This window comes from Prunus dulcis, chromosome 8 (assembly GCF_902201215.1).
Source record: "Prunus dulcis chromosome 8, ALMONDv2, whole genome shotgun sequence".
Lineage (NCBI taxonomy): Eukaryota > Viridiplantae > Streptophyta > Magnoliopsida > Rosales > Rosaceae > Prunus > Prunus dulcis.
Window position 1 is genome coordinate 7,309,423 of NC_047657.1, and position 18,151 is coordinate 7,327,573.

At 36.7% G+C, this 18,151-nt stretch overlaps 3 protein-coding genes across 3 annotated transcripts; 2 read left to right on the forward strand and 1 right to left on the reverse strand.

Moving 5' to 3' along the window:
• The first annotated feature begins 5,604 nt into the window (after positions 1 to 5,604).
• LOC117638367 (classical arabinogalactan protein 1-like) lies at positions 5,605 to 5,994 on the forward strand. Its single transcript, XM_034373498.1, has one exon. It carries the CDS (start codon positions 5,605 to 5,607, stop codon positions 5,992 to 5,994), a length of 390 nt encoding a protein of 129 aa, XP_034229389.1.
• A 2,505-nt stretch (positions 5,995 to 8,499) lies between these two features.
• Positions 8,500 to 9,088, forward strand: LOC117637530 (classical arabinogalactan protein 1-like). The gene has a single exon (XM_034372438.1). The coding sequence runs from the start codon at positions 8,559 to 8,561 to the stop codon at positions 8,946 to 8,948; it is 390 nt and encodes a 129-aa protein (XP_034228329.1). The 5' UTR covers positions 8,500 to 8,558; the 3' UTR covers positions 8,949 to 9,088.
• Positions 9,089 to 10,967: 1,879 nt separating this feature from the next.
• LOC117637529 (vegetative cell wall protein gp1-like) lies at positions 10,968 to 11,645 on the reverse strand. Its single transcript, XM_034372437.1, has one exon. The coding sequence runs from the start codon at positions 11,555 to 11,557 to the stop codon at positions 11,108 to 11,110; it is 450 nt and encodes a 149-aa protein (XP_034228328.1). The 5' UTR covers positions 11,558 to 11,645; the 3' UTR covers positions 10,968 to 11,107.
• Positions 11,646 to 18,151: the final 6,506 nt, after the last annotated feature.

Here is an 18,151-nt window from a genome sequence, read left to right on the forward strand (position 1 = left end):
AATCTACAAACTCACACACACGCCGATGCTGGATCGAGCCTAGGACCGCTCCTAGCAAGGGGCAAAGCCCTAACCACTGCACTGTGGTGCCCATCCGCCAGTTTGTTTGGGAGTTTATGTTATCCTGGATAGAGAAGACAGAAAAAAAATTTAAAAAAATTGAGATTATTACCGCACAAAATCTTTTCTTATTTTAAGGCAGAAGATGCATTTGATGCAAATAAAAGAAACAAGAATATGCACATGATTGTTGGAAATTGAAATAGGAGAAACTTATTTGTGCATATGCATCACGTGTAATACATGTCTCTCACATCTTGTGGTCTATAAATTTATAATGAGATTGACCTTTTTTTTTTTTTGGTTACAATGAGATTGACCTTTTAATTGCTTTAACAAATGCTTTGCAATGGCTCTCACGCTAGTACACTAAAAAGTTGATTGTTGATAAATATAACAATTTAAAGAAGAACATCCTCGGCCCCTTCTCCACTGGTCACCTCTTCATGTCCTTTTTGCTCTCTTCTCTTTCTTCTACATAAAAACTTCCGATTTAATGATGGGTAACCTTTTGAGTTCAAATCAGGTTGAGAGAGAGAAAGGGGGACGGCATGGTAGGTGGGATTGCTAGGTTTTTTAATTTAAATTTACCTCTTGCAGCTTTTAGAATATTGTTAATGGTAAAATTAGGACTATCTTTTTATAATGTTTCTAAACTAGTATATAGATGGGGAGGGGGATCGAACTCATGTGCAAGGGAACTGATATAGTAACTTGACCAATTTTCTTAATTCACATCTGCGAAATTATAACTTAAATTAAAAGGATCGTAGAGTGAGCAGTTGGGGTAGTATAAATACAATTTTCCTAATACTATATCAATAGATTTTTTATCCGTTGTGTGCCCCTAGATTTGGATGATATATTATCTACACAATTAATTGATGGGGTATGGAGGAGGATGGGGCGGAGCGGAGGGGTTGGTCCATTTGCATTTTGATGAAATAAATTCTATTTCACACTCGTCAAATAGCTTTTTATTTTTTATTTTATTTTATTTTGATGGTATTATATAGCTCTACTCTACCTCACTTGACATTGGGGTAGGGACGGAGAATGGGGAAGAAAGGTAGGCTCAAAACGTGTTGATTGGTAACCATAGCTAGGCCTAGACCTACTCCAAGGACTAGTTAGTTTTCTATGGCCTTTGGTTCCATAAGACCATCTTCAACTATGTTGGGGCTAAACTCATATTTCCACCCTATAACTATACAACTATTCATGTATTTTCAGGACTCAAATTTTTTTTTTTTTTAAAGAGCACTTAATAATTTTGAAAAACTAGTCGTCGGGATTCAATCAAATGGCCAGCTTGTTGCAAAACTGACATGGGGCTAGCACTTTTTGTGTTCACGTGGGCTTCCAAGGCAAAAAAACAAAGAAGAAAAAGCAGATTTTGGGCCCACAAACATTATTAGTCCAGGCAATAGTTTGGGTGGAATTCCAGTCTAAATTTGAGATTTCTCAAATTTCCACCTCCCAAAATACATGGGTTGGAGAAGTTTTTTGAACTCAAAACTTACAATTTGAGTTTCCACCCCTTGGGTTGGAGATGGCCTAAGGCCATATCCAATTATGGGCCATAGGCCAAATATAGCCCTAAAATAATGCAAAATTCATCTCCAATTATGGGCTAAAAAAAAAAGTTGGCCAAATTTGGAGGGCTACATTTGGCCTTTTAGCCCCTTCAACTAGGTCAATTGTAGCCCAGTTTTGGCCTAGGCCAAATTTTTTTGTGGGCCCCATACATGTGTTTTTCAAGAAGAGAAATTATCAAGTGTGGGCAAGAGCATGAAACATCTTGTGCAAATGCATATCCAACAGCCAATATTAAAGGCGTGCTAATGTCATTAATGACGTCAGCTAGCCGTTAAGATAATTTTTTTATAAATAGCTTTTTTAAATGTTATCAAAGTATATGTGTCATATGTGGAATATTGTCTCTAAATAGTAGTTTAATTAAACTAAATAATACATTGTTGTTGAATGTATAAGTGTTGTACCATATTTTTTCTCAAAATAAAAAAATATGAAGGACCCTAAAATAAATTTAGCCCTACACTATTCTTTAAAAAATTAATATTTTGGAGGGCTAAATTTATAGCCATGAACTACATTTAGCCCTATGACTGGAGATGGCCTAATAACACCAAAACTTATGAGCTCATCTTTGAGAACTCAATTTAAAAAAAAACCCAAAGTAAAAGTGATTTCTCTTTCTTTCTTTTTTCAAGTTATTTTTCAATATTACGTATTCTTCTATTCTTTTAAATTGAATGGTCAAAGTTTAGTTGTGTGTTTGATTAACACATTGTTAGTCCCATTTGTTTGTATCTTCAAATTGTATTGAGCATACTTCCATATATATCCTACTAATATAACATAGGAAAAGAACAAAACTACTTAATCATCTCATTTTATTTTGGTCCTTCCAAAGGATAAATGGGAATCATCCGATTTATCATTGACCTTGAACTTATGGCTTTCTTTCGATTTATCCCTCAACTTATAGTTTGGTTATGAGCAGCTCTACTCTTTTAAAACATGCCAATTTGCCCATACCGTCAAACTTGTCAAAATTTATAGTAGTTTTCTATTGACAATGCCCCCGGAATGGATGAAAGCAATCCTCAATTTGACATGAATTTGACAAATTTGATTGTAAGCATTGGCACGTTTTGAAAAATTAAGGGAGATCATTATCAAAAAGAAAGCCCAAAGAGAAAAATGGAAGAAGGTCCTAAATTTAGATGACATTGCCAAAATGGTTTTTGATTGTGCTTTCTAGACTTTTGTTGTTTGGTGGGTTCTCTCTAGCTAGGAGTCTGGTAGAGAGGTTTTCAAATAATTGCTGATTTTTCATCTTCATGCGTAGTAGTTCAAAGCACATTAAATTACAATTTTTTATTCTTTTTTTCTTTCAATTGTACACAGTTTTTTTTTTCCCTCACACACATATTGCCAAGGTACTATGTACTTCGAACATGAGATCACTACCCTAGACTAGAAGTTACAGTTTTTTTTCACTGAGTTAGACCTCGTTGACAACTTAACCATTGTGGTTGGTTGCCATTTTTCATTTAGGCTAAATTCCATCAATTTAATTAAGCAGAAGCTTAAATGATGGTGAAACGTAAGCATGCATGTCATTGTTGCATATACATCCCACCAATTTCACAAAGAGTTATTTACGCTAACATCCATGAGATTTTTAGTGTTTTCACAAAATTTTCAGAGGTTTCGGAAATTACATTAACATTCCTTGAGGTTTCAAATTGTTTTCACAAATCTCATTTACAGTGCATTTGGATGAGGGAAATAAACTTGAGATTTTGACAAAAGTCAATTAGGATTCTAGAACGTTTAAAAATATTTTGTTTAAGTGCCAAATTTCATGGAACTTTGTGGAACTTTTAGATTTCGTATAGACTTTCAGAAGACTTCTATATAATTTTTTATAATTTTTCTTAAGATTTGTATGGCTATTATTCTAGACTTCTATAAATTCTATCTAAAAAGTTATCATTTTTAAAATTCCAAGAGAGATTGAGTTTATGAAGAAAAAAAAAAAAAAACGTTTACAAATAAAGGTTACATTTCGTATTTAAATTCGTTACCAAAACAAGAAACTTTACAAATTCTAAAACATTAATTTCCGTAATTTTAAATTTCATCATTTATGAATTTCTTTATACTTTTAAATTTCCTCATCTAAAGTTAATTTACTGTCAATATAAATAACATTTCATAAACTTAATTAATAATTATATTTATTCTTAAATTAAAAAGATACTGCAAGAATTTGGTTTAGTTGTTTATCGTTAACGTTTTGACTTTTTTTAATCTTAAGATTCAAAGAAGTTCCTTGTAATTGGTGTACACGTTATGTGTAGAGTCACAGGCAGGTGATGCAATGCAACAATGGGATTACGACAATAAAGGATGAGAAGTGGAGAAAACGCATGTGCCGCCAGCCACGCAAAAGCAATATAGAGAAAGAAATTGAAAGGAAGGTCGAGGAGATTCTTCTTCTGTCTGTGTCCCTATCCACAGAGAAATGAGGGTCAAAATGCTCGTTGTTGGTTGGATAACACAACACCCCTTCGACGACGTGGAGGTTGCAAAAGCCCAAACCAAAGTTTTCCTCCTACTAGTCTTCTCGCACGCCTTCCTTGACTATGACCCCTTACTTTTATTTCTCTGTTTTTGTTTCCTAAAAACAATCGAGACCGAAAAGTTGTTTGTTTTCCGCTCAACATGAAGAGGAACATCCGTAACACTAAACGTTTATTTCAGTTTATTATACAATGTGATCTTATGATTCGGATATTTCATTTATACCTTAAAACAAATCAGAGAACTTAAAACTTTCTAACTATTTTAATATATCATGTTGATTACTTTCATTGTTTTGTTGTAAATATTGTATTTGTCAACATAGTTGATCACAATTAGATGGCTACAAGTTTTTTTCGATTGGGCTTTTTTTTTTTTTTTGGCACGATAATTGTTAAAATAAGGATCTAAAGCCCAAACGGTTTACTTATTGATACAACATTGTGACTAGTTGCCCCAAATGAGTAGTTAGTATCGTATTAAATTAGTAACTTACTAATTCATTTATTTTAAGTCATTTAGTTAAAGGTTGGTGAGAGAAGGAAGATAATTTCAATTTCGAGCGACTATATTGAGAAAAGATAAGCCTATAGGTTCTCATTTCATGGGGTTTTGGCCCAATTGGTAAAACTAGACTTGTATACTAATTGTTAAGAACCCATGAGTAAAAAAATTTCCAATAAAAAACCGGCTTATAAGGAAAGAGTGCCTAGGAGCTCATTTACTATCCCGAACTATGTTATCGTGATGTTTTGGATCCTTACATTTGCATTTGCAGGCCATTTTAAGATATATGGGCCTTGGACACGTCATTTAACATAAAAGCCTTTTAATTAGTTGTGGGCTTCTCTCTTTCATTTCTTGGGCCATAATGATGTGAAGTTAGTTTCCGTTGTGGGCTTCGGCCCACAACCCAAAGAGAAAAAAACAAAAAGAGACTGATTTTCTCTTCTCCCATGTTCCTGAAACTGCGGAAATATATTGACTCCAATTTCAAGGAAAGAGACGATTTGGTTGCTTTGAAATCATAATCTGTACTTGCCGAAGAAAAAGACAAAAAGCAAATCGCCAGATCACCAGATCACCGGCCATCTGCACCGTAGGAAAACTAACCGTTATAGGCTGAACTTTTCATCCAACGGCCATAAAACCTGCGCAGTAAACAAACCGCGTTTCGCCTTGAGTTGGTAACACGTTTTCTAAACCGACCCCTGTCATCAGAAGAAAATCTCCACCGTCAAGTCCCTTAAATTTCGCCACAAACAAGATTTTAATAATCCAACGGCGATCCCTCAGCCAAGTCTTCTCACCATACCCCTCTATAAAAAGCCCCCCTCCCTGCTCTCCTTAAACCCACATCCTTCGCCTCTCTGCCTCTCAGACCCTCACTCTCTCTCTTCGTGCGAATTCTCTCTCTCTCTCTCTACAATGGCCAGATTAAGCAGCGTCGTTTTGGTGCTAATGGCTTCTCTCTTGTTGGCCTCAACAAGGGCGCAATCCCCTACATCGTCACCCGCCAAGTCCCCTGCGCTCTCTCCCAAACACGCCGCTGCCCCTTCTCCATCGAGCACTCCACCCAAGGCTTCGCCTTCTCCTTTGAGCACTCCACCATCGGCTGCTCCTTCTCAGTCTCCCGTCGCAGTCTCTCCACCTTCTCCCCTATCCGTTTCCCCTGAATCTCCAGCGATCCCTCCATCTTCAGTCTCTGGACCGCCCTCTGAGGCTCCCGCACCCGCCACCAACGGCGCCGTTTTGAATAGGTTCTCCGCCGCCGGATCTGTGGCCGTAGGGGTTTTCGTTGCTGTCTTGGTTATGTAGAGTGGGGGGTTTATGGGTTTTTATTTTTACAATTATCCATTTAATATTTGTATCAATTTAATTCAATTTATTTATTTATTTTAATTTAAATTTGTAGCGCAGTTATATGGGAATATAAAAGAGACATATTTGTTTTCTTAAATATTTTTTTCGATACATATGGGTTTTCTCAAGTTAGCCCCTGCATTGGGTCCAGAATTACAAATAAGTAGTCGTTAGCATCTGCCAACAGCTATTGCCACCTCACACTGGGCTGAGCTAGTTGTGTTGAAGTTGAACCTAAAAGTTGTTCTTTTATTAAACTCAAATCATCAAATGAGGTAGCTTTGACATTAAATATTTAATCTGACTGGAGTTAAAATTAAAATTTGCTCTTTTCGTTTTTTATTTTTAACAGTTCCGTCCTCCTGGTCCTGTGGACAGTGAGTTTATTGGTCACTTGCCGTTGGATCTAATCCAACGATGGACAATACTCTTCTTAACAACAAACTCATTTTTTGTACTTCTTTTCGGTAAATGATTTTTAAAGTTTTCACAAATGTTAAAAATAAAAAATTTTGAAGTAATTTTTCAGGGAAGAATCCAATTTTTTTTATCTGTCATTGTTTTCTCTAGCGAGTTTGAAATTGTTTTTTCTACTCCCCTGTAAAGGAAATTTTGATTCTTATTAATCAATTGAGAAAAGATTAGAGAATAGTATTTAACACCTAACTAATTTATACAATAGATAAAGCTACTAGTACAAGCTGTTACAACTACTCTCTTTATTTTGGCCCCTACATTGTACCCGTGTTTGATTCACATAGGAGACAATATTGAGATAACTCAATATATTACTCCCCCCTCTCCCTCTCTAGCAAACGACAAAAAAAATATATATATATATTAGTGGAGTTTATATGTGAAATAACTTAGGGCATGTTTGGTATACTACTCAAAAAAATTAAACTAAAAAACTATGAAATTTTTTTTGGACAGAACTCAAAAACTATGATTCTTTTTAAAAATATGAGTTTTCAAATAATGATTTAAAACTATTTTAAAGATCTATAAGAAATTGAAATTGAAATTACAATCAGAAACCATAAATTACCAAATTGAAATTAACAAAAGAAAAGGAAAAATCTATGTTGTTTCAATGGAAACCATAAAAACCCAAAACATGAAAAAAAAAAATTGTATCAATTTTGGTTGGGGTTGGGTCAGACCAAGGAGGTAGTGGATGAAGGAGACCGTCACGGAGCTACAAACAACGATGTCGACTCATAACCACTAACCACGAAAGGGAGAGAGAGTGTGTGTGTGTGTGTGTGTGTGTGTGTGGAGAGAGAGGGAATAGAGAGAGGTAGAAAAAACTCTTAAAACCTCACTTTTTTTGTTTGCAATAAGAGCATCTCCACCCATAAGGGCTAAGGCAAGGGCAAGGGCAAGCAAGGGCTGCCACTATTCACGTGAATAGTGGCAGCCTTGCCTTTTTTGGTTCCATCCCAAAAGACTAGGGCAAAGGCAAGGGCAAGAAAAAAAAAAAAAGAATATGCAACAAAATATAAACTTGTTATGTATTTATAGGGAAAGTGAATAAAATTGTTATGTATTTATAGGGAAAACATCCATAATTTTTTAGTATTTTTTATATAAAAAATTGAATTTTTTTCGATTTTTTTGAATTTATTTTTGCTCGTTGACGTCAGCGTGACATCACTGCTGACATCAGCCCCTTCGGGCTGAAGCCCAGGCAAGATCTGCCCTTGGGCTTGCCCAGGCTGGTGGGACCCAGGCCTTGCCTGGACTATTGGTTGCGCCCTGGAGGTCGTTTGGGCTCGCGAAGGCAGCCTTTTGCCTGGTTTTGGGTGCTCGCTGGACTTGCTCTAATGGGAGGTGTTTTGAGTTTTTTTTAGGTTTGAGGTTTAAAAAATAGGCATACCAAATGAGTTTTTTAAGCTTTGAACTTAAAATATGTTTTTAAGTTTATAAAATTGAATTCAAGTAGGATACCAAACGGCCTTACTTTTTATGACAAACAGTCATCTTACACTGCTCCATTAGAAAAATATAGGAGAAAAATAGCATCTTAATATAAAGTGCAAAATGATGTTTTTTTGGAGTCTGCCAATCACAACTCTTTAAAATAAAGCAACACTTTCCAACCTGTATCTCAACTACAAGAGGAGGATCCGTTGGCATAAAGCCACTATTTGCACTGGCAAAAAAGAAGACACAAAAAGAAACGCAATCACCCAAACTTGCCATCTGCACCGTAGGAAAACTAACCGTTAGAGACTAAACCTTTGCATCCAACGGCTACAAAACAAGGCCAGTACACAAACCGCGTTTGGCCTGAGTTGGTAACACGTTCTGGAAACTTACCTTCTCTCAAAAGGCTAAAATCTCTACCGTCCAAATAAGCTCCTAATAATCCAACAGTCCATCCCCCATCCAAGTGTCCTCCCCTTCCCTCTATAAAATGCCCTCTCCCTGCTCTCCTTAAACCCATCCATCGCCACTCTGCCTCGCAATCCCTCTCTCTCTCTCTCTCCTCTCTTCTCTCTTCTCTCTCTACAACAATGGCCAGATTCAGCAGCGTCGTTTTGGTGCTAATGGCTTCTATCTTGTTGGCCTCAACAAGGGCACAATCCCCTACATCGTCACCAGCCAAGTCCCCTGTGCTCTCTCCCAAAAAAGCTGCTGCCCCTTCTCCATCGAGCACTCCACCCAAGGCTTCGCCTTCTCCTTTGAGCACTCCACCGTCGGCTGCTCCTTCTCAGTCTCCCGTCGCAGGCTCTCCACCTTCTCCCCCATCCGCTTCCCCTGAATCTCCAGCGATCCCTCCATCTTCAGTCTCTGGATCGCCCTCTGAGGCTCCCGCACCCACCACCAACGGCGCCGTTTTGAATAGATTCTCCGCCGCCGGATCTGTGGCCGCTGTGGTTTTCGCTGCTGTCTTGGTTATGTAGAGTGGGTTTTTAATTACGAGTATTTTTAGTGAGAGTTTATGGATTTTTATTTATTCATTAATTCTTGTACCGATTCAATTTATTTGTTTTTTTTAATGCTTAAATTTAATTAAATGGAGACATTTTATTTAATTATTGAATCCAATTTTGTGGTGTCAAATGACATTTCCAGCTGGAAAGCCTTGAACTTTAGCAAAAGCAGCTGCTGCTAGCTTTTGTCACTGGGCATTGGCAAAAGCAAAGAACGCAAGATTTTGACCAAAAAGAAAAAAAGAAATCTTCGTGCTCAAGACTGAACTAAAGTAAAAGGAAATTGTGACAATAAAATGGCGGTCACACATAAATGTTACCGTTCAGCACCTATCATGATACAACCAGCTAAAAGAAACCCACTTTCACCAAACTACAAGAAGCAATGTGCAATTTGCCTTGAGGATGAGTAGTGTTTTGAGTATGGTGTAAATTTAAAGGTCGGAACCATCAAAATTTTAAAGGTCGGAAACATCAAATTGAAAACCATTGTGACAAAAAATTAGATGAACACATTGTTTTAAAGATAATCTTCGAAGGAATATGTAAAAGAAGTGAGTTGGATGATTGAAATACAATGTAAAATGAACCCACAAAGATGTTCTTCAAATAAATTTACAGAATTGTGCGCCCAATGGAGTTAGTTTGCAGGTTTGATTCTCATTTATGCACAACAGTAGTTTCTTTACTTCTTTTTTCGAAGCAACAAAATTTTCTTCATAAAATGGCCCTAGGGACTATCAATTTCATGACGAGTTAGACAACATTACCAACACCAAACGACTGGACTATGCATGTCTTCATCGAAGATAGTTGTGCTTAGGTGTTTTATGACATCAACAATTCATGGTTTTTTGTTTTATTTTGTTTTTATTGTTTTATTATATAAGAGTCTCAATTTAAGTTTCGTATAGAGCACTAATAGTAAGGTTACATACCATAGCCTAATTACCTAAGTGTGCAACCTCATCTGTCCATGCACTTAAAAATTTTTCTTTCAAGGACAACCAAGTACCTTTAATATAGTTCAAAACAGCTGCATTCTCTTTGTACTCATTTTCAAAACGATCCAAGCTTCATTGAATGATGATTCATTTGGAGATTTGATTAAATAAGCCCAAGTAGATAGGAAATCTGTATCATCTTGAATAACATATTGCGTACCAATCCTACCGTATCGACAATTTGGTCCTATAGTGGAAGACACCAAGAGTATGATGCCATAGATCATTGGGGAAGTTTTTACTCCCATTGGTGATTGAGCGGGTAAGCCTACTTAGTTAGATTGACAATCAAACCCATTAATGTAGAGACACTTGCCTAATTGCCAACAACATAGCCTGATTTTTTTTTTTTTTTCTAATTACTCATTTTCTCTTCAATACATTTCTCTCCAACAAAAGATAATTCATTCATCATTGACCAAAACAAGATCCTTTATTGACCAAAAAGAACAATTCATTATTGTTAAATAACCTTGTTCTCGTTCCCATACATACTGAGGAATCCTCTCATATAAAATGAACTTATTCTCATTCTCATGAGAGGATTTCTCTTTCAACTACTTAATCACCAGAAGAACAAAAAAAAATTACTTCATAATAAAATTTTCTAAAAAGAAAATTCTAATTCATGATTGCAGCTTTTTCATTTGTAATATCAAATCTCAACTTCTTGTCAATTGTGAATTTGGCAACAATTACACAATTTCTCTCTACTTTTTATTATTATTAATTCATTCAATCTTGAGCTTGAAGATTTTTTGGATGAATGAAGATTGAACCTCAATTTATTGAGAATTCATAGACATATCCAATAACAGGGGTTAGCAATGGCTGGTGCAAAAGCCAATGGGCCAACTTCTGCTTGTGGGTTAGATACCGTCCCTCCTTGAACCTGAGCTCGATTCCTTCTTCATGTATTAAAATATTTTTGCAAACACAACATTATATAATTTTTACTATAAAATAAAGAAAAATTAGATTGCAATTCTGATAGCAAAAAAATGTGTCTCTTTTTATTCCTATATATATCAACAACTACAAAATGAATTAATTAATCAGATGGTAAATTAAATACAATAAAACAAATTATTAAAATTCAGAAAACTGCCGCTGTACTTTCCCTCTTTACATATGCATGGCGGCAGCGAAAACCCAAGCAGCCACGGATCCCGCGAAGGAGAACCTGTTTAAAACGGCACCGTTGGGTGCAGGAGCTTCTGTGGGGGATCCCGAGACCGAAGAAGGGGGAGAGGTGGCCGGAGATTCAGGAGAAGACGATGGGGGAGAAGGTGGAGCGTCTGCGACCGGAGATGTAGAAGGAGCAGCCGAGGGTGGAGTGCCAGAAGGAGCAGCCGAGGGTGGAGTGCCCGAAGGAGAAGGTGAGGTACTCAAAGGAGAAGGTGAAGCAGCGGGTGGAGTGCTTAAAGGAGAAGGAGCGGAGGCGGGTGGAGTGCTCAAAGGAGAAGGGGCAGAGGCTGGGGACTTGGCTGGGGAAGATGCAGGGGATTGTGCCCTTGTTGAGGCCACCAAGAGGGCAGCCATTAGCACCAAAACGACGGCGTTGGATTGAGCCATTGTAGAAGAGCGAATGAAGACAGAGAAAGTGATGGGGTTTAAGAGGCAGGCAGATGAAGATTAAGAAGCGAAGGATGGGTTTAAGGAGAGAAGGGAGAGGGCTTTTTATAGGGGAGGGCTGAGGAGAGTTTGGTTAATAGATCCCCGTTGATTTTGAGAAATTTCTAAGGGGTTTGGACGGTGCAGATTTTGTGGTTGGGATGAAAGGAAATATTACGTAGCAAGCAAGCTGGACTTGGTTAGAAAAGTCTGACCAGAACGCGGTTGTCGTATTGGCTGGGTTTTAGTGGCTGTTAGATGTAAAGGTGTTGCTGCATGAAAAAGGACCAAAGTACAATCCAAGAAGGTTTCGCACGAAAACTTAGAAGCCAAGTCAAGAAAACCAGTTCCAGGCTTCCAGCAAAGAATATGATTGTGACTAGTCTGGTGACAACACCACACCTTTGTGACTAAGTCACTTTTGTATCTTTAGCTTAACACCTATAACTCAATTTTCTTATTCAAAACAATATTATTTCTCTATGTATTAAGATATCTAGTTGACAATTCTTCAATTATCTGTTAATTTTATTGCTTTGCCAACACTTGGTATCGATTCCTAGTTGCTTAGACTTGTTTTCTCTTTACCAATCTATCAGTTTACTAGTTTTATCAATTTATCAGTTACTTTCCTTTAAACTCTTGTTGTAATGAATTGAATCGTAAAATTTTCAATTCTAAATCATCCTTTTTGATTATATTTAAGTTTATAAAGTGTTGAATTATCATCTTTTAAGTTTATAAAGTATTGAATTATCATCCCAGCTAAGAAGTGGCTATTCACTTCAACTCAAATTCCTCACATCGAAGCCTATAAGAAGCGCTAGATGGTGGGAGGAAAAAGGAACTGAGGGAAGAGGAGCAGCCGCAGGAAAATAAGAGAAAGACAGCAAGCAAGCTCCAAGATTCGATCAATCCATGAAAATTCTTGGCCGTGATGCCTTCAAGCATCTCAAACAACAAGATCTTGAGATTTCTCTCACTGATACCTTCATCATCCAAAACAGCAAGTTCAATCCATGGGGATTGTTATGTTTCACAGAGCTGTTAAAAGACTTGGAGTTTTCTGGGTTGCTCTTATGTTAGAGGGACAATTGAATTGTGCGGTAGTGAAGTCTCAGAACTTCATGGACCCACATAATCAAAAAGCAAGAGGAATTCTTTCTCAGTATGCAAAATCAGACATTTGGTTTATTATGTTTGGCTGAAGGTAAACTAAAAAATAAATAAAGAAGAAGCCTGTGGGTGGTGAACCTACCACGTGAAAGTAAGAAGGAAGTCGTCTTGTTCCGTTTTGTTCCAAAGCCACCTGCAAAAAATTGAGACTCGAGGACAATTAAGACATAAAGAAACAAACTAGCAAGAGCTCACAAAAAGACTCCAGTTCGCAGGTTGGAAGGCCATGTGGCATGATCAAGAAAGCTAAAGGCTTGTGAGGACTCAGCTCATTAACAAATCATTAACAGCTAGATGGCCCAAGACCTAATGGTCTCATATGCATTTGGCTCGTCTCACATTTCAAGATCAGTCAGTCTTACGCCAACATTTCTAGACTTAACGGTCTCAAATACAATGGGCTCATTCTATTGCAAGTCTCAAGCACAATGGACTCGTTCACTAAAAGTCCAATTGGAGAACAATTGGTGCAAAATCATAAATTAACAATTTTTTTTTTTAATTTTTGATAAAATTTTCTTGCCATATCGTTATATACATTTTTTTTTTGTTTTAATTGTTTAAATGAATTATTTATCTATATTTAATTTTTTTTATAGTGAAAAGTAGTGATGTATCGAAATTCATAAAAATACACGAGTGTCATGATTACATTGTCGCATATCTATGTTTTCTACTATATATGTATATTTGTTCGACTAATTCGTTATATCATGTCAATACGATGATTACATGGTATGATTACTCAACATAATTAATAATATGAAACTATGAGTGAAACACATTACAAATTAAAACAAAGCATGTGACATTATGTGAACAATCATACCATAAAATCAAATATGATAATGAGAATTTCTTCTAAAAGAAAACGGAATAAAGGAAGGCTATATTAAAATGAATTAATATAAAAATAAATTATTTCCAAAAAACGGTGGGTGAAGTTTTGTACATTTATATTGATACCCTTCCTCATATGGACGCAATAAAATTGTTGTGGAACATTATAGGAAATTTTTGAAGCCTTAGATACCCTATACTATTATTAGAGTGATTCCAATATACCTTGGTGCAAGACGCCAGAAACCGTATCTCTCTTTTCTCTCTGTATAAGCTTTGCTTGAGTGTGAGCATTGAGCACAAGAGTGAAACGGATGTAGGTCGGGAAAGAGAGGGGGGAGAGAAGAAGAGAGTGGGTCATGGAAGGGAGGATTTTTTTGGGTTGGGGGGTGGGAGATGATGAGGGGTGAAAAGGTGGCCGGGATGAGAGAGGGAGAGAGGGGTTGCTTGGCTACAAGATTTTTATCTTTGGTTTTAAAAATTTAAAAGTTAAATTATTTTTAGGGAGATTTACTATTATACCCAATATAGGAGCCCAAATTATAAAAAAAACCTATATAAAATAGACTTTAGAAACACACTCAAAACTCATTTACAACATAACAAAAAGACTTTTAACTTCTTTTAGATTACAAAACACACTCAAAACGGATCAGCTGTCATTTTTTGGGTTTGTTTATAGAAATTAAATGGTGTAGAGTTTATTTATAGTTTTAGTGCTAAGAATGAGTATATGACTAAATATCTCTTATTGGTAAAGAATGGATGGGTTATGCTTTTTCCCTAAGTTTTTAGAAGTCATTTAACGAAAGGGTAAATTTGTCTTTAAAATTTTGAAGATAAAATGGATGGAGAAATAGGACAAGGAGTGGAAATAGCAGCACTCTCTTCTAGATGGTGTAACAATAATGAATTGTTTTTAACTGTCAATAATGGATCCTGTTTTGGTACATGATGAATGATTTTAAATTTAGAAATGATGAACAAGAATGACCAATAAATTAGGAGGAACTTGTTAGGACTTAAGGAAACTAACCATTACGTTATCAACTTCAACTTTACATACAACAGCTAGGAAAAGCAGCCCAATATACAAACAAACCACGTTTTGCTCCAACCAAATCCACCTTGGAGAGATCTCCACCGTTCAAACTAGTTTCTCACAATCGAACGGACCAGTGTTCTACAAGCCAAGCATCCTCAGTGTCCCTCTATAAAACCCAACATCTTCTCTCAATCAACCCATCCCTGGCTTCTTCATTTGCCTCTTAAAACCCCCTAAAGCCCCATAAGTCTCTCTCTCTCTCTCTCTCTCTCTCTCTCTCTCTCTCTCTCTCTCTCTCTCTCTCCAATGGGTCAATTCAGTAATGTTGTTTTGGTGCTAATGGCTTTACTTTTGCTGGCCTCAACAACGGAAAAATCCCATGCATCATCACCTGCTAAGTCACATGCGCCTTCTCAATCTAGCTCTCCATCTAAGGCTTCACCTTCCCCTTCTCCATCGAGTGCTCCACCAAAGGCTGCTCCTACTACGCCCGAAGCTGACTCTCCGCCTTCTCCTCCCTCATCTTCCCCTGTTAGCTCTGCGGAGATTTCTCCCTCTTCGAGTTCTGGTTCGTCTTTTGAGTTTCCTACATCCGCTCCAAACTTGGCAGTTTCGAAAAAGTTCGCCTCGTCGCTGGGATTTACTCTGCAAACTTGGTTAAACAAGTACTTTGGAGGCAGAGAAAGAATCCGCTAGTGTAATGGTTTGAAGTAATTGCTCCCTCAGAAACTTACTAAGTTCGAGTCTAAACATCTGTGTAGTCTGTGTGAGTTTAATATGTTATTGTCTCTCTAAAAGGTCCGACAAAAAACTTTGGGAGGTTTACCTATCCATTTTTAATTATCTATTTGAATATTACTTCTATTTATTCATTTATTGGGAAATAGATAGCGACTTTATTCCCCAAATTATTACTTGAATATAGTGGACAGCTTTACCATTTGAAGAATTATGATTCCATTTAACAGCTAATGGTTGAGATTATCATTAATCAAAAAGTTGGGTGATGGTTTCTCAATTATGGATCAGAATTTTTTTTCTTGTCAAGAAGTATTTCAAAGAGGGCCCTCATCCTCCGAACTGAGAATGAAAGGGAAGATTGTTTTTTAAGATGGTGTTACAACAAGTGAATTTTTTTTTTTTTTTGGTTACCAACTATGAAAGAATTTTGAAATACAATAGGAATGCTATAATTTTTTCGTTTTGTTTATAAAATGCATAACAATCTATGACAGTTAAATACCGATAACTTCATTTACAATCTTTACTAACTCCCATGGTTTCATTTTATTCCATTCAATTGGATTGTTCATTCCAACAATCAAACACTTCTTTAACTACTAATGACATAGATCCTAAGCCTTCACATTTAGGTGGTCTTGTACATTTATCCACATTTGGCACAATCCAAACCAATCTAATAACTGTGTATTTACCCATTACATACTTGAAATGATAGAAGTTATGAATCAAAGAAATAAGAATTTAAAAATAGGTATGAGATCAACTATCGCTAATTAGACTTGAGCACGGATCGATTCAGAATGGTAGAGGGCTCTTCCGTTAACCAAACCAAAGTCTTCGATAGACCAATTTCTCTTCCGTTAACCAACTATTAGAACATTTAATCATTCAGATTGGTTAACCGCTTCTTCGGTTCGAATTAGTTCAAACGCCGGTAGTACCGTTTAACAAAAAACCTACTAATTATGTAATCCAAATTAGGCCAAAATGGATTAAAAACAAGTATTCCAAATTCAAAAAAGAAGAACCTTGGGAATAAAAACATTTATCACTAATGCCAGTTGAAAAACTCCAAATGAGAATTTACTGGGAGGACGGTGAAATTCAAGCATGTGGACTAAAATTCTAGGATGAAGGTTTTTGTAAAGGAAAATACAGTGGACTGTGGAGGTTTCCTTAAGAAACCAATGTGGTATTCTTAGCAGTCCAACATGAGGCTTCAAAGAACTTATTAATATCATCTTGAATAACATATCGCTACAAGATGCTTTCATGTTTCTTTTCTGCCAAGATATGATTCTTTTTCTTTTTATGTTCTCAATTTTATTGTTGGAAGTTTGAATTTTTGAAATTGTGATTGTTGTTGTGTTTGGTTTCAGTCTACACACAATAAGTTGACATGTGTATATTTGATTTAATTAATAAAGTAATTATAAATATCGGATTGGTACGGATTTTCGTCCGGTTAGAGAGAATATTACCCAACGTTTTAATCAAACATTTTTGTACGAATTGAATCGAAATAATAAAAAATAAAAAATTATTATTTAACCAAACCAAACCAAACTGTCGAAATCGAATAATATTCATGTATTGAATTACGTATTGCAATGTGAAACACATGCTTTTTTCTTCTTCGTATGTGTTAGTAGTAAACACGCGTGAATCATGAATCGAAATAATTTCAACACTCATGTGTTAACAAACACATAAGAAGTTAGGAATCATAAATAATTCTAATTGACATTCCAAGTATATAAGCATACAATATTTGCATAGAAAACTATTATTAATACTCCAAATAAGTCATTTTGCACTCCTCTATATAATTTCTCTTTTATATTTTTAATTACAATGACTTTTTTAAAATGCAAATACCGAATCCCTTTATATCTTGAAAAAAAAAAAAACAAGAACATACAACACGGCGCGCGCAATACCTGAATGGCGACGACCAAAATACATTCCTCCTTTTTGAAACATTATTTCAAAAAGAACATTAATCAAAGAAACAAATCGAATCGAATAAATCGGGTAATTGTAAGTTGTAACACCTGATGCATGGCGGCGACCAAAAGACACAGAAAAAACACCTGTCTACCGACCAACCGTTGTAAACACCTTTACGTCCAATAGCCAGTAAACACCAGCCAACACAACAACCGCGTCCTGGCCAAAAATGGGTAACACGGTTTCTAACCAAGTCCAACTGTACCTAATATTTCCTTGCATACCAATCTGCGCCGTCCAAGCCTCATCAAATCCGCTTCAAACACATTAATCCAACGGTGATCTACAATTTGCCAAACTCTCATCAGCCTCCACCTATAAAAGGCCCTTTCCGGTCTCTCCTTAAACCCATCCTTCGCTTCTCATTCTGCCTCTTAAAACCTCCCACAATTTTCTCTGTCTTCATTTTCTCTTTTAACTCTCTCTCTCTCTCTAATGGCTCGATCAAGCGCTGTCGTTTTGGTGCTTATGGCTGCCCTTTTGGTGGCCTCAACAAGGGCACAATCCCCTGCATCTTCACCAGCCAAGTCCCCTGCCTCTGCCCCTTCTCCCTTGAGCACTCCACCTGCTGCCTCTCCTTCTCCTTTGGGCACTCCACCCTCAGCTGCTCCTTCAACAGCTCCCGTTGCAGACTCTCCACCTTCTCCCCCATCATCGTCTTCCCCTAAATCTTCGGCCACCTCTCCCTCTACTTCGGTTTCGGGATCTCCCTCGGAAGCTCCTGCTCCCAACGGCGCCGT